The 16,149-nt window shown below is 45.5% G+C and overlaps 1 protein-coding gene across 1 annotated transcript in view; it reads left to right on the top strand.

Moving 5' to 3' along the window:
* Positions 1-15,440, top strand: part of HCRTR2 (hypocretin receptor 2) — a 213,912-nt gene extending 198,472 nt beyond the window's left edge. Inside the window, exon 7 of the mRNA XM_075338451.1 lies at positions 14,870-15,440. Coding sequence (XP_075194566.1) covers positions 14,870-15,066 — 197 coding nt within the window. The 3' untranslated portion in view covers positions 15,067-15,440. The remainder of the gene's footprint in view (positions 1-14,869) is intronic.
* Positions 15,441-16,149: the final 709 nt, after the last annotated feature.

The following is a 16,149-nucleotide window of genomic DNA, read 5'->3' as shown; positions in this document are numbered from 1 at the left end:
ATCCGACTCTCCACATGTTACAGCGACTGTGGCAGCACCTCCGAGCCCTGGTGCAATACGTCATGACGTATAGCCTGGGCCAACGAGATGCAGAGGTGGGGAAGATCACCCTGATGGAGTGGTCTCAGATCAAGGACCTATGCACCCTTCTGCACAGCTTTGACATGGCGACGAATATGTTTAGCGCTGACAATGCCATTATCAGCATGACGATTCCAGTCATTTACATGCTGGAGCACACGCTAAACACTATTCGGAGTCAGGGGGTGAGACAACAGGAAGGGGAGGAACTAAAGGAGGATTCATATGCGCAAGACACAACAACATCACCAAGGTCCAGACGTTCATCATCACCAACGCGGCAGGCATGGGACCATGGGGGACAAGGATCAACAAGGGCGCATGGTAGCAGGCGAAATGTTGAGGAAGGTGCAAGAGAACATGAAGAAATGAAGGACGAACTGTCCATGGACATGGAAGACTCAGCGGATGAGGGAGACCTTGGTCAAATTTCAGTTGAAAGAGGTTGGGGGAGATGTCAGAGGAAGAAAGTACGGTTAGCACCTCTATGCCACAAACACAGCGTGGACTTGGTCCGCATGGCTGCGCAAAACACATGAGCGCCTTTCTGCTGCACTACCTCCAACATGACCCTCGTATTGTCAAAATTAGAATTGATGATGACTACTGGCTTGACACACTATTAGATCCCCGGTACAAGTCCAAATTTTGTGACATAATTCCAGCCATAGAAAGGGACGCACGTATGCAGGAGTATCAGCAGAAGCTGTTACTCGATCTTAGCTCGGCTTTTCCACCAAACAACCGTGGAGGTGCAGGGAGTGAATCTCCCAGTTGTTACTTGACAAACATGGAACAGTCTCGTCATATTCAACAGTCTACCCGTACCAGTAGCACCGTATCTGGTGCTGGTAACAGCAATTTTATGGAATCTTTTCATATTTTTTTTAGACCGTCCTTTGCAAGGCCACCAGAGACAACAAGTCTGACACATAGTCAACGGCTGGAGAGGATGATACAGGAGTATCTCCAAATGAACATTGATGCCATGACTTTGCAAATGGAGCCTTGCTCATTTTGGGCTTCAAATCTTGAAAAATGGCCAGAGCTCTCCACTTACGCCTTGGAGATTTTGTCGTGTCCAGCTGCCAGCGTTGTCTCTGAACGTGTCTTCAGTGCTGCTGGGTGTGTGCTGACAGATAAGCGCACGCGTCTGTCCAGTGACAATGTGGACAGACTAACGTTCATCAAAATGAGCAAGTTATGGATCCACAAGGAATTTACTACCCCTGTGTCATCCTGGGGAGAGTAAATGCTTGTGGATTTGGAATGTGCTTGATGCAAATCAAAACATCCTGTTTGCAACTAGGGCACAAGTACTGCCACTGATTGGGTGTCTGTGTGGCCCAATTTTTGGAAAAAAGGGAGACTCCATTTGGAGTAACCCTTGCTTACATTGTTTTTAAAAATGATCCAAGATGAACAGAGCTGGGATCAGGAAAGACTTTGATTCCTACCCCGGTGTCATCCTGGGGCCGGTTAAGAATGGCGTATCTTTGAATGTGCTTGATGCAAATCTAGCTGTGAAGTGTACAACTGGGGCACAAGTGCTGCCACTGAAGAAGTGGGTGTGTGTGGGGCCCAATTTTTGGAAAAAAAAGGGAGACTCCTCTTGGAGTAACCCTTGTATGCTGTGATTTTAAAAGGAGCCAAGATGAACAAGTCATGGTTCTACAAAGACTTTGCTACCTAACCCGGGGTCATCCTGTGGATGGTTAAGAATGACGTATTTTTGAATGTGCTTGATGCAAATCTAGCTGTGAAGTGTACAACTAGGGCACAAGTTCTGCCACTGAATGGGTGGGTGTGTGTGGGGCCCAATTTTTGGACAAAAAGGGAGACTCCGCTTGGAGTAACCCTTGCTTACATTGTTTTTATAAATGATCCAAGATGAACAGTGCTGGGATCAGGAAAGACTTTGCTACCTACCCCGGTGTCATCCTGGGGACGGTTAAGAATGGCGTATTTTTGAATGTGCTTGATGCAAATCTAGCTATGAAGTGTACAACTGGGGCACAAGTGCTGCCACTGAAGGGGTGGGTGTGTGTGTGGCCCAATTTTTGGAAAAAAGGGAGAACTCCGCTTGGAGTCACCTTGTGGTGTTTTACATGATTTTAGAAGGGCGTGCCATGCCTATATCTGTGTATCCTCCTCTATTTTCCTTGTCCAGCTCTTTTGTTTTCGCATGAGTATATGCCCTTGTCACTTTCCCATGTGTTTGTGTTGTGTTGTGAGTTGTTTGTCACCTTTTGGACACCTTTGAGGGTGTTTTCTAGGTGTTTTTATGTGTTTGTGATTGCCTGCCATTGTTTCCTATGCGGTTCGAGTTCGGTTTGTCGAACGTTCGACGAATTGAACTCGAATGAGACCTCCGTTCGACGAACCGAACTCGAGCCGAACCTTGACCGGTTCGCTCATCTCTAACCATAGGATATTAGAGCTCACAACTCAGCAATAAAGATTTTAAGAAATGGTAGAAAGAGAAAGTCATAAAATGTATATTGTACAACTGTAGTAGTGAGGAAGATAAGTTTATTAGTCTTTAATATTGGTGGGCGAGCGTGTATGCACTGCTCTATACTAAATCGAGCATCGGGGTGCTTGGGCACAGTTATTACTTACACGAGTATGGCTGGTGCTCAAGTCCTTTTGCAGCTGTTTTCAGCCACCAAACATGCAGGAATTGCCTTCCAATCATGGTAATACTGTAGCCATGTTGGCTTCTGTCATTACTGTTATTGGCCAGCTAAATCACACTATCTGATCTTATTTGAGACCTGGAGGAGCAATGCTTGGAACACTGTAGTTCAGGAAATGTTGATGTAGTAGAAAGAGTTTAGATTAGAGCAGGCATATAGGCAGGGTTGTACACTTGCACTCTTTAGTGCCTATCATGTGGCACTAAAGGGAGTTTTCAGCCTGGTTAATTGTAATAAATAAATAAATAAATTTAAAAATCAGCATGAGTTCCCCCCTATTTTTGATAACCAAACAATGTACAACAGACAGCTGCACCTTGGTATCAGGCTAGGAAGGTAAATTGTTACTTGGCCACTTCCCAGCCTAACAATAGCTGCCCACAGCCACCTCAGAATTGGCACATACATTAGTTCCCCCAATTTTGACACGACGCCCCAGCTCTTCATGATTGCCCTGGTGCAATGGTAATTGGGGTAATATTTTGGCGGGTTAATGTCAGCTGTAAATTGTCAGGTGGCATGAAGCCCAGGGATCCCACTGACCTCCAGAGGTCACTCCTGTTCAGTGCTAGACCCAGAATTTCTTAAGTGCAGTGAAGTTACTGAGTCACTGATATCACTTAGCGTGAGAAACTCCGGGTCTGGTGCTGACTAGGAGTGACCTAGGGAACCTTGTTCTGACAACGAGGCTCCATAGGTTGAAGTATGGAATGGTGGGATGTTGTGGGACTGTAACACCATGGATTACGTCTGATCTTCATGGCTTTTTAAAAAAAATAAATTGGTGTGAGAGAGACTTTTTTCAAATAAACTATATTTTTTCCTCTGTGTGTGTTTTTATAAACTTTACACTTACTGGTTTAATAATTGGATGTCTGATAGACATCTCTTCATTACTAACCCCTCAGCTTGATGCCAGCTGACAATTTACAGTTCACATCAACCACCAAAAATATTAGCCCTATTGCTACCGCACCAGGGCAATATGAAAGAGCCATGGCGAAGCACCAAAATTGGTGCAACTAAGGAATGGGCCTATTCTGGGGTATCAGCAGGCTGTTGCTTTTAGGCAGGGAAAGGCCAAGTAACCCTGGCCCTCCCCAGCTTGATAATAGCAGAATGCAGGTGTTTACTTTACCTTGGCTGATAAAAAAAAATGGGGGAACCCCATGTTTTGGGGGGTTTGTTTCAATTATTTTAATTTCACACTTCCCAGCAGTGATCTTGGACTCAGATATGCATCCAGTATCTTCCCCAAGCTGTTACCAGTACATTTGAGCTGTTTCCATCCATTACAGCAATTTTCTGGCCTCCATAGCCCTCCTAGGTGGGTCTGCTGGAAAAATGCTTGAGTTCTCCATAGATTTTCATTACACTCATGACTTGAATTGAGCCTGTCTGAGCATCGCAACCACTTGATTCGAGTAAAGAGCACTTCAGCATTGTAGTGTTTGCACATCACTAGTCTTTAGTACACTCTGGAGACAGTGTTTTAGTTAATAGGGTGAGGGAGAGCAGAGTTGCTAGCAGCAGTGCCAGACTCATTTGTCCTGCTACATTTAAATGACAAAAATACATTTATATTCTTAATGCACTAATTACCAGCAGCAAGCTGGTGAAAAAAATTTGAAATAAGTGTCAGTTACAGATGATGTGCTTGATTGCAACTGTAATGCAAAAGAAAAAAAATGAAATAATGTCGTGATTGAACTAAAAATGTTTATTTTTGCATAACTGTTTTAGTAATCTAATTTCCCAACCATACATGCCACATATATACTGTAGCCTGCTACAAAACTTTGCTTTCTGTATGAGTACCTACCTAACTAGCAAGTCTTGTTACATACTTTTTAGTAAGGGTTGAATAATTGGGTTATTAAGATTATCAAAACTTATTTCTAGCATTGTAAAAAATGTATTGTATAAAAAAATGTGGCAATGGTAGTGGATGTTTGTGTAAAATAAATAAAAAACAAATACCCATGCTACAAATGCAGGAGCTGCAAGCAGTGGTAGAGGTTCTGCCACCATCACAGGCCTTAGTCACCTGGAAAGTAGTACCAACAAATAAATGGCCTCTTTAACCTCGTACAAGCACATTAATGGGGAGGAAGTGGAGGACATTGTGGAATATATGGCACAACACTCATTTCAGCCACAGCAGGATGATGTTACTCCTAACAGTGACTTTGTTAATTTTAGCCATTCTTATACAAAGAATGGCCTGCCTAATCACAAAAGACTAAAGGGTGCTTTACATGCTGCGATATCGCTGGCGATAGCTAGCGATGTTGTGCGTGATAGCACCCGCCCCCGTCGTTCGTGCGACATTTGGTGATCGCTGCCGTAGCGAATATTATCGCTACTGCAGCGTCACACACATATACCTTTTCAGCACGTCGCTGTGACCGCCGAACAATTCCTCCTTCAAGGGGGAGGTGCATTCAGCGTCATAGCGACGTCACTAAGCGGCCGCCCAATAGCAGAGACGGGGCCGAGATGAGCGCCCACCTCCTGTCTTCCTCATTGCCGGTGGACGCAGGTAAGGATATGTTCGTCATTCCTGCGGTGTCACACATAGCGATGTGTGATGCCGCAGGAACGACGAACAACATCGTACCCGCAGCAGCAACGATATTATGAAAAGGAGCGACGTGTCAACGATCAACGATTTTTGATGCTTTTGCGATTGTTGATCGTCGCTCCTTGGTGTCACACACTGCGATTTCGCTAACGGCGCCAGATGTGCATCACTAACGATGTGAGCCCAACGATATATCGTTAGCGATGTCGCAGCGTGTAAAGCACCCATAAGAAGAATAATATATTGATTGTTTTCAAAGGGGTGGTTCACTCATATCCATTATTGGCCACATCGATATTATGTTGAGAAACAAGGTTTCGCTCAAATACGTTGTGTTGCCAATAGTACCTGGGAGCGGAGCTATTTTAGACCGCTCTTCCCCATCAACTGACCTCTGATATCCGTGACCTCGGGGATACAGTTAACTTCCTGCTGACCTGTCATCACCACAGCAGGCCACAGTCTCCCTGAGTAACTGGGCTGTGGGTGGAGTTTCCCCGCTCATCACAGCACTGCACCTCCCTCCTCACTCCTCATTTGCTTGCATAGCATGCAAGCAGAAGACATGTTGAGCTGTGATGAGTGGTGAAACTCTGCCCACAGCCCAGTGACTCATCGAGACTGTGGTCGGCCACAGTGATGTCAGGTAAGCAGCAAGTTGATGTGACACCGCCGAATGCCCGAGGTCAAGGAGCCCAGGGGTTAGGCGATGGGGATGAGCGATCCGCAAAAGTGTCGCTCACAGGCACTATTGGCAACACAAGGTATTTGAGAGAAACCTTGTTTCTCAACATAATATCGTTGTGGCCAATAATAACTATGGGTGAACCACTTTTTTAATTTAATAAAACATGAAACATTAACTGTGTTATTAAATGAGCTGTTGGTTACTACAGTGTTTTTATGCATTTCTATTCTGGGGTAATTTTGACAATAATGCAGCTGTTTTTGTGTTAAAGAGCTTGATAGGCAGACCTGACTTTTTTGTTGAATTTAGCAAATTTGAATTTCAAAATACAGTTAGGTCCAGAAATATTTGGACAGTGACACAATTTTCGCGAGTTGGGCTCTGCATGCCACCACATTGGATTTGAAATGAATCTCTACAACAGAATTCAAGTGCAGATTGTAACATTTAATTTGAAGGTTTGAACAAAAATATCTGATAGAAATTGTAGGAATTGTACACATTTCTTTACAAACACTCCACATTTTAGGAGGTCAAAAGTAATTGGACAAATAAACCAAACCCAAAAAAAATATTTTTATTTTCAATATTTTGTTGCGAATCCTTTGGAGGCAATCACTGCCTTAAGTCTGGAACCCATGGACATCACCAAACGCTGGGTTTCCTCCTTCTTAATGCTTTGCCAGGCCTTTACAGCCGCAGCCTTCAGGTCTTGCTTGTTTGTGGGTCTTTCCGTCTTAAGTCTGGATTTGAGCAAGTGAAATGCATGCTCAATTGGGTTAAGATCTCGTGATTGACTTGGCCATTGCAGAATGTTCCACTTTTTTGCACTCATGAACTCCTGGGTAGCTTTGTCTGTATGCTTGGGGTCATTGTCCATCTGTACTATGAAGCGCCGTCCGATCAACTTTGCGGCATTTGTCTGAATCTGGGCTGAAAGTATATCCCGGTACACTTCAGAATTCATCCGGCTACTCTTGTCTGCTGTTATGTCATCAATAAACACAAGTGACCCAGTGCCATTGAAAGCCATGCATGCCCATGCCATCACGTTGCCTCCACCATGTTTTACAGAGGATGTGGTGTGCCTTGGATCATGTGCCGTTCCCTTTCTTCTCCAAACTTTTTTCTTCCCATCATTCTGGTAAAGGTTGATCTTGGTCTCATCTGTCCATAGAATACTTTTCCAGAACTGAGCTTGCTTCATGAGGTGTTTTTCAGCAAATTTAATTCTGGCCTGTCTATTTTTGGAATTGATGAATGGTTTGCATCTAGATGTGAACCCTTTGTATTTACTTTCATGGAGTCTTCTCTTTACTGTTGACTTAGAGACAGATACACCTACTTCACTGAGAGTGTTCTGGACTTCAGTTGATGTTGTGAGCGGGTTCTTCTTCACCAAAGAAAGTATGCGGCGATCATCCACCACTGTTGTCATCCGTGGACGCCCAGGCCTTTTTGAGTTCCCAAGCTCACCAGTCAATTCCTTTTTTCTCAGAATGTACCCGACTGTTGATTTTGCTACTCCAAGCATGTCTGCTATCTCTCTGATGGATTTTTTCTTTTTTTTCAGCCTCAGGATGTTCTGCTTCACCTCAATTGAGAGTTCCTTAGACCACATGTTGTCTGGTCACAGCAACAGCTTCCAAATGCAAAACCACACACCTGTAATCAGCCCCAGACCTTTTAACTACTTCATTGATTACAGGTTAATGAGGGAGACGCCTTCAGAGTTAATTGCAGCCCTTAGAGTCCCTTGTCCAATTACTTTTAGTCCCTTGAAAAAGAGGAGGCTATGCATTCCAGAGCTATGATTCCTAAACCCTTTCTCCGATTTGGATGTGAAAACTCTCATATTGCAGCTGTGAGTGTGTGTTACGGTTGCTGCGAGCACTGGAGACTATGTCCAGATTTCTTGCTACTGCACATGTGCGAGCGCTGGAGACTAAGTCCAGATTTCTTGCTACTGCACATGTGCGAGCGCTGGAGACTAAGTCCAGATTTCGTGCTACTGCACATGTGCGAGCGCTGGAGACTAAGTCCAGATTTCGTGCTACTGCACATGTGCGAGCGCTGGAGACTAAGTCCAGATTTCGTGCTACTGCACATGTGCGAGCGCTGGAGACTAAGTCCAGATTTCGTGCTACTGCACATGTGCGAGCGCTGGAGACTAAGTCCAGATTTCTTGCTACTGCACATGTGCGAGCGCCGGAGACTAAGTCCAATCTTGGAGCCATTGCACATGTGTGGGTGACATCATCGCTGACACGAGGTCACATGTCTCTGACACCTTCTATGCCGATTGGTCGCTGGTCATGTGCTTGTGACGTCTTGCTCGGTGATAGGCCAGCATGACGTCACTCCTGTCGTTCTGGCAGCGGATTGGCTCTGGTGTCCTCCATCTTGGATGAGGCACAGAGTCTATATAAGACCCTGACACACGCCGCATGGTGCTCAGTCCTCTTGGTTCATGCATATGAGTAGACGCTCTGTGCGCGTTCCTCTAGGCATTCCTCTGTCTATGCTAGGTGAGCGCTACCGGCAGGGTACTGTTCTTATACCTTACAGCTTCGGCTGCTGTCCGTATCCTTACCTCTTAGGGGAGCGGACATAGGCAGGTGCCTGAGGCACATGGTCTGGCTGGGCCTTGTGATTCTACTCGTAGGTGGACGTTGCCGCTAGGGTAACGTTCCTTATACTGCGTCTGGCAGTTGTTCGTATCCTCGCACACTAGGGGAGCGAACAGAGGTAGGAGCTTTGTGCGGCTTACGCTGCTGTTCGTCTCTTTTGCACCACTAGAAGAGCGGACCTAGGCAGGTGCCATATCTAGTGGTTCGTGTCCTCGCACACTAGTGGAGCGAACGCAGGTAGGAGCTTTGTGCGGCTTACGCTGCTGTTCGTCTCTTTTGCACCACTAGAAGAGCGGACCTAGGTAGGTGCCATTTCGCACACATTGCCTTTGTCTCTGTGATTGTTAACAGAGATCATTCCACACACCCTCCAAGTAAGGGAGGAATTGCTTTACTTACTTATTATATCCTTCTGTGAGTTAACAGAGGTATTGCACTCTGCCATAGTCTGCAGCAAAGTCTTTGCACGGTGGACCCTGACTGTCTGATACTCCTTTCGGTTATTATCAGACAGCCCCCCGTAACATTAGGACTGAGCCAAGGGTCTGGCAGTTATGGCAGAATATCAGCAGTTACACCGTTACATACAAGTACTTGAGTCACGGCTCAAGAGTATAGAGGATAAACCTCAGACCATGGTGACATCTGCACATGATCCTCGACTTGCTCTGCCAAACAGATATTCTGGCGATGCCAGATCATGTCGTGGTTTCATTAGTCAGTGTCAGATACACCTAGAGGTCAACTCTTCTCGCTTCTCTACGGAGAGGTCCAGAGTAGGCTTTATCATCTCATTACTTCAGGACAAAGCCTTAGAATGGGCGACTCCCCTATGGGAGCGCTCTGATGTGGTTACTCTGAGACATCAAGACTTTCTTGATGCTCTTAAGGCGGTATTCATGGGTCCGCAGGTTACCCATGATGCGGCCCTGAGACTGTTAGATCTATCTCAGGGTTCGTTATCCACTAGTTCTTATGCCATTGCTTTTAGAACTCTGGTGGCAGAACTAGATTGGCCAGAGAAGGTGTTGATTCCTATCTTCTGGAGAGGGTTGGCAGGCTATGTCAAGGATGCCCTTGCTACTCGTGAGGTCCCTGCTTCTCTGGAGGACTTGATCACAGTTGCAACGAGGATCGATGTACGCCATAAGGAACGTAGACTCGAGGTCTCTTCCTCACGCCCTAAGCATCGGGCTATTCCAGTTGTTGAGGGTCCACTACCATCTTCCTCAGCATCTGAAACATCTCCCACTCCTATGGAGTTAGGTCATACGTTCTCCAGACTACGCAAGTCTGGTCCTCCTATATGTTACGTATGTCGTCAGGCTGGGCACTATGCCAACAAGTGTCCTAGTCGTCAGGGAAACTCCCTGGCCTAGTAACCATTAGAGGGGGGTTACTAGAGACGTCTTCTGCACCCTCTAAGTGTTGTATCCCAGGTCAGCTCTCGTTATCTGAGAATACATGGCCTATTATGGCTTTTGTGGATTCCGGAGCTGACGGGATTTTTGTGTCCTCAGGATTTGTAAAGGGACACAATATTCCCTCTATCATGTTAGAGGCGCCTATTCCTGTCCGTGTTGTTAATGGAACTATGTTGTCTGACTCCATTACATTGAGGACAGTTCCCTTGCGCCTTTCCCTGTCTCAGGGTCACATAGAGGAGATTTCTTTTCTTGTTTTGCCTGAGGGTATAGACGACGTCCTTCTGGGTCTTCCATGGCTTCGGACTCATGCTCCTCACATTGACTGGGAGTCTGACAGCATTATTAGTTGGGGTTCGAAATGTCAGTCCCGATGTCTTCCCTTACCACCTAAGGTCGTTGCGGTTGCATCAACTGATCTCTCTCCCATACCTACACCCTATTTGGATTTCGCTGACGTGTTCTCCAAACAGGGTGCTGAGGTTCTTCCACCCCATAGGCCGTATGACTGTGCCATAGACCTTATCCCAGGTTCGGTTCCACCTAAAGGCAGGGTTTACCCCCTGTCGATACCTGAGTCGGAGGCCATGTCGACCTATATAAGAGAGAGTTTAGAGAAGGGGTTCATTCGTAAGTCTGTCTCTCCCGCGGGAGCTGGGTTTTTCTTTGTTCGGAAGAAAGAGGGTGATTTGCGTCCCTGCATAGATTACAGGGGTCTCAACGCAATCACAATAAAGAACAAATACCCATTACCTTTAATTTCGGAGCTCTTTGACAGACTGAGAGGAGCTCAAGTTTTTACGAAGTTGGATCTGCGGGGTGCGTATAACTTGGTACGAATTCGAAAGGGTGACGAATGGAAGACCGCTTTTAACACCCGAGACGGTCACTATGAATACCTCGTCATGCCTTTTGGGTTATGTAATGCACCCGCAGTATTTCAGGACTTCGTAAACGATGTGTTCAGGGATTTACTGTTATCCTCAGTAGTGGTGTATCTGGACGACATCCTGATTTTTTCTCCTGATCTGGAGACTCATCGTCAGGATGTCGTTCGTGTCCTTTCCCGTTTAAGGGAGCACTCATTGTTTGCTAAACTCGAGAAATGTGTATTCGAGCAGTCCTCATTGCCTTTTTTGGGTTACATTATCTCACAAGAGGGTCTGGCTATGGATCCTGCGAAGCTCTCTGCTGTCCTGCAATGGTCCGAACCTCATTCCTTGAAGGCGGTGCAACGCTTCTTAGGATTCATAAATTATTACAGGCAGTTCATACCCCATTTTTCTACTTTGGTGGCCCCTTTGGTGGCCTTGACTAAGAAAGGTGCTAATCCCAAAGCCTGGTCTACTGAGACATCTCAGGCTTTTGAGGCAGTAAAAAGACACTTTTCAACTGCTCCCGTTCTTCAAAGACCCGATGAGAATAAGCCCTTCCTCTTAGAGGTTGATGCCTCTTCAGTGGGTGCTGGTGCGGTCTTGTATCAAAAGAACGGTGCAGGTAGAAAAAGGCCGTGTTTCTTCTTTGCTAAAACCTTTTCACCGGCAGAGAGAAACTATACCATTGGGGATAGGGAACTGCTCGCCTTGAGATTAGCCTTGGAGGAGTGGCGTCACTTGCTGGAAGGAGCGAAACATCCTTTCCAGGTCTATACAGACCATAAGAATCTGACGTACTTACAAACCGCTCAGCGTCTGAATCCTCGCCAAGCCCGCTGGTCCTTGTTTTTCTCCCGCTTTCACTTCTCCATCAACTATCTGTCTGGGAGTAAGAATAACAAGGCAGACGCCCTGTCTCGCTCTATGCTTTCTACCCAGGAAGAGATTGACGAACCTCGTCTTATCCTTCCCTCCAGGGTTTTTCATACGCTCTCCCCTGTGACGTTAGACCAAATCCCACCGGGCAAGACCTTTGTTCCGCCTGATCGACAGAATGATATACTGTCATGGGCCCACACCTCAAAGGTGGGTGGGCATTTTGGTATTAGGCGGACACGAGAGTTACTGGAGAGGTGGTATTGGTGGCCACACTTAGCCAGCCACGTCAAGAGATATGTCGGTTCCTGCTACTCGTGTGCTCGCAACCGTCCATTACGGCAGAGACCGGCTGGGCTCTTGCATCCTTTACCAGTGCCAGATAGACCATGGGAGGTGGTAGGCATGGACTTTGTGGGTGATCTTCCATGTTAACAGGGACATAGATTTGTGTGGGTCATTACGGACCATTTCTCCCGGATGGTTCATCTCGTACCGTTATCGAGAATCCCATCTTCCAGGGTACTAGCCAAACTATTCCTCAAGCATGTCTTTAGGCTTCACGGGATGCCAGATCGTATCATTTGTGATAGAGGCCCGCAATTTACTTCCCGTTTCTGGCGAGATCTTTGTAGCCTTCTGCAAATTGAGTTGAATCTCTCTTCGGCATACCATCCGGAGACTAATGGTTTGGTTGAACGTACCAATCAATCTATGATTATATACCTTCGACACTTTGTTGCTGAGAACCACGATAACTGGTCCTCCCTCCTACCCTGGGCAGAATTTGCCCTTAACAATTCGCTGGCTGAGGCCACTGGGCAGACACCGTTCGTACTCAATAATGGGCAACACCCTAGGGTACCGGTACCGTTTCCCGCTGCTGCACCTCCTCCTCTTGTGGCCGACTGGGCAACTAATGCCAGAGAGGTTTGGGATCGGACTCAAGAGTCGATCCAAGCAGCTAAGGACCGTATGAAGACGGTGTCCGATAGGTTTCGTCGCCCGGCTCCTGTCTTTTCTCCAGGGGACTTTGTGTGGCTCTCTGCAAAACACGCGAGACTTAGAGTGAGCTCTGTCAAATTTGCTCCTCGCTTCCTGGGTCCTTATGAGGTTCTTCGACAGGTAAATCCTGTAGTCTATCAATTGAAGTTACCTGTCCATCTTAGGATTCATGACAAATTCCATGTCTCACTGCTAAAGCCGGCTATTTTACCTCACGCTCGTGAAGTGCACTCTCCTGCCTCTGATTCCTCTCGCTCTAGCTATGAGGTACGAGCCATAGTTGGTTCTAAGATGGTTAGAGGGCGCAGGTTCTTCTTGATAGATTGGGAGGGCTATGGCCCGGAACATCGCTCTTGGGAGCCTGAGGAGGCTGTCCATGCTCCCGACTTAGTTGCCGATTACCTGCGTCGCCGGGAGGGGGGCCCTTGAGGGGGAGGTACTGTTACGGTTGCTGCGAGCACTGGAGACTATGTCCAGATTTCTTGCTACTGCACATGTGCGAGCGCTGGAGACTAAGTCCAGATTTCGTGCTACTGCACATGTGCGAGCGCTGGAGACTAAGTCCAGATTTCGTGCTACTGCACATGTGCGAGCGCTGGAGACTAAGTCCAGATTTCTTGCTACTGCACATGTGCGAGCGCCGGAGACTAAGTCCAATCTTGGAGCCATTGCACATGTGTGGGTGACATCATCGCTGACACGAGGTCACATGTCTCTGACACCTTCTATGCCGATTGGTCGCTGGTCATGTGCTTGTGACGTCTTGCTCGGTGATAGGCCAGCATGACGTCACTCCTGTCGTTCTGGCAGCGGATTGGCTCTGGTGTCCTCCATCTTGGATGAGGCACAGAGTCTATATAAGACCCTGACACACGCCGCATGGTGCTCAGTCCTCTTGGTTCATGCATATGAGTAGACGCTCTGTGCGCGTTCCTCTAGGCATTCCTCTGTCTATGCTAGGTGAGCGCTACCGGCAGGGTACTGTTCTTATACCTTACAGCTTCGGCTGCTGTCCGTATCCTTACCTCTTAGGGGAGCGGACATAGGCAGGTGCCTGAGGCACATGGTCTGGCTGGGCCTTGTGATTCTACTCGTAGGTGGACGTTGCCGCTAGGGTAACGTTCCTTATACTGCGTCTGGCAGTTGTTCGTATCCTCGCACACTAGGGGAGCGAACAGAGGTAGGAGCTTTGTGCGGCTTACGCTGCTGTTCGTCTCTTTTGCACCACTAGAAGAGCGGACCTAGGCAGGTGCCATATCTAGTGGTTCGTGTCCTCGCACACTAGTGGAGCGAACGCAGGTAGGAGCTTTGTGCGGCTTACGCTGCTGTTCGTCTCTTTTGCACCACTAGAAGAGCGGACCTAGGTAGGTGCCATTTCGCACACATTGCCTTTGTCTCTGTGATTGTTAACAGAGATCATTCCACACACCCTCCAAGTAAGGGAGGAATTGCTTTACTTACTTATTATATCCTTCTGTGAGTTAACAGAGGTATTGCACTCTGCCATAGTCTGCAGCAAAGTCTTTGCACGGTGGACCCTGACTGTCTGATACTCCTTTCGGTTATTATCAGACAGCCCCCCGTAACAGTGTGCACTTTCAGCCCATATTATATATATAATTGTATTTCTGAACATGTTTTTGTAAACAGCTAAAATAACAAAACTTGTGTCACTGTCCAAATATTTCTGGACCTAACTGTATATAATCATTTTTATTGACCCCTTTTCCAATAGACAGTGAATGCAGGGTTCTGTTCACATGGGAATCACAGGATAATTATGCTCTCAACCAATATAAGCTCTAGTAGTTGGACTCCTAGGCATCCCAAAATTATAATCTATCTTGTATGCAGATGATACATTTTGTTAATGAATTGCCCCTTTCAATTAAGCATTAAAAAATTCACCACTTTTGCAGAATTTGTCAGTTCCTAAAACCACAGGAGCAACCAGTATTTTGAGGATCCTTTATACAGTAATATTTAACATTCTTGTTATTTCTCTAGGTAAATTTAGAGAAGAATTCAAAGCGGCCTTTTCATGCTGTTGCCTTGGAAATAACAATAATCAAGATGAACATCTAACGCGAGGAAGAGCCAGCACTGGAAGTAGAAAATCACTGACTACACAAATCAGCAATTTTGATAACGTGTCAAGAATTTCAGAACATGTTGTCTTAACAAATATTAGCAGTCTGAATTGAAATGGTAATGGACAAATGCAAAACTGGAAGCATTGGAAATGAATGAAATATATATTGGCGTCTAGGTCTGGAAAAGATGCTGTTTTTACTTACAAACAGAAAAAGTCATTGTTTCTTATTTTTTTAAATTAATGCTGAAAAAAACTAAGAAGCCATAAATTAAAAATGTAGACTTCATTTATATAGCCAATTCAAAATGGCGTTCATATTTCTAGAAAATGTTAATGGTAAAATAGTTAAAGAGGACCATTCACTAAATATTTTTTCCTGTTGAACTGAACACACATGTAATAGGAGGTGTAAATATTTATTTTTTTCTTTTTTAATTATGCTTTTCTGTTGCAGGGATATGAGCAATAAAAGTATTTGGTACCTAAACAGTTAGTTTTTTTAAGTTCTAGGGGGCGTTAACAGAGAGATTTCACTAGTGGGCGCATATTTCTTCAGTTTTCTGATGCTGACCAATCATAAGCAGGCAACAAAACAATTTGGAAATAAGAAAATAATCAGCAATAGCTTTTGTTAAGATTAGTGTTAAGCAGCGTGATCCAGCACATGCCATCCCTCTCCACAAAAGCAGATTGTTTGTTAATATTTAACTCACACTGACTTCGTTCAAAGCTAATTTTGTGGTGTGCTTGTTTTTTTTCCAGTTTGTTGCTGCCTGCTTATGATTGGTCAGTGTCATAATCCCTCAGTGAAATCTGTCTGGTAATGCCTACTTGGACTTAAAAAAAATTAACTGTTTAGGTCTCAAACATTTTAATCACTGATATTTCCACAACAGAGAGGCAAAATAAAAGTAAAGAGTTGTATTATACTCCGCAGTACCTATTATATCATGTGTACAGTTCAACATGAAAAATTTGGTGACAGATACTCTTTAAGAAAGAGGATATGGCATCTACGTTGTAAAGGATTCAAGGCTTGCTGCTGCCCCAATGGTATTTCTACTCCTGTTATGCTGTAATCATCGTACTTGACCTACACACTACATGTAATGCTGCGTTTACCAGAATGTTTTTCAGTAAGGTGTAATTAGTGAGTAACCATTTTTCATTATAAGCTACCAAATTATACTTA

Source organism: Anomaloglossus baeobatrachus, chromosome 3 (genome assembly GCF_048569485.1).
Source record: "Anomaloglossus baeobatrachus isolate aAnoBae1 chromosome 3, aAnoBae1.hap1, whole genome shotgun sequence".
In the NCBI taxonomy this organism is placed as follows: Eukaryota; Metazoa; Chordata; class Amphibia; order Anura; family Aromobatidae; genus Anomaloglossus; species Anomaloglossus baeobatrachus.
Note: the sequence above shows the minus strand (reverse complement) of the source record. Positions and strands in the feature narration are given on the sequence as shown.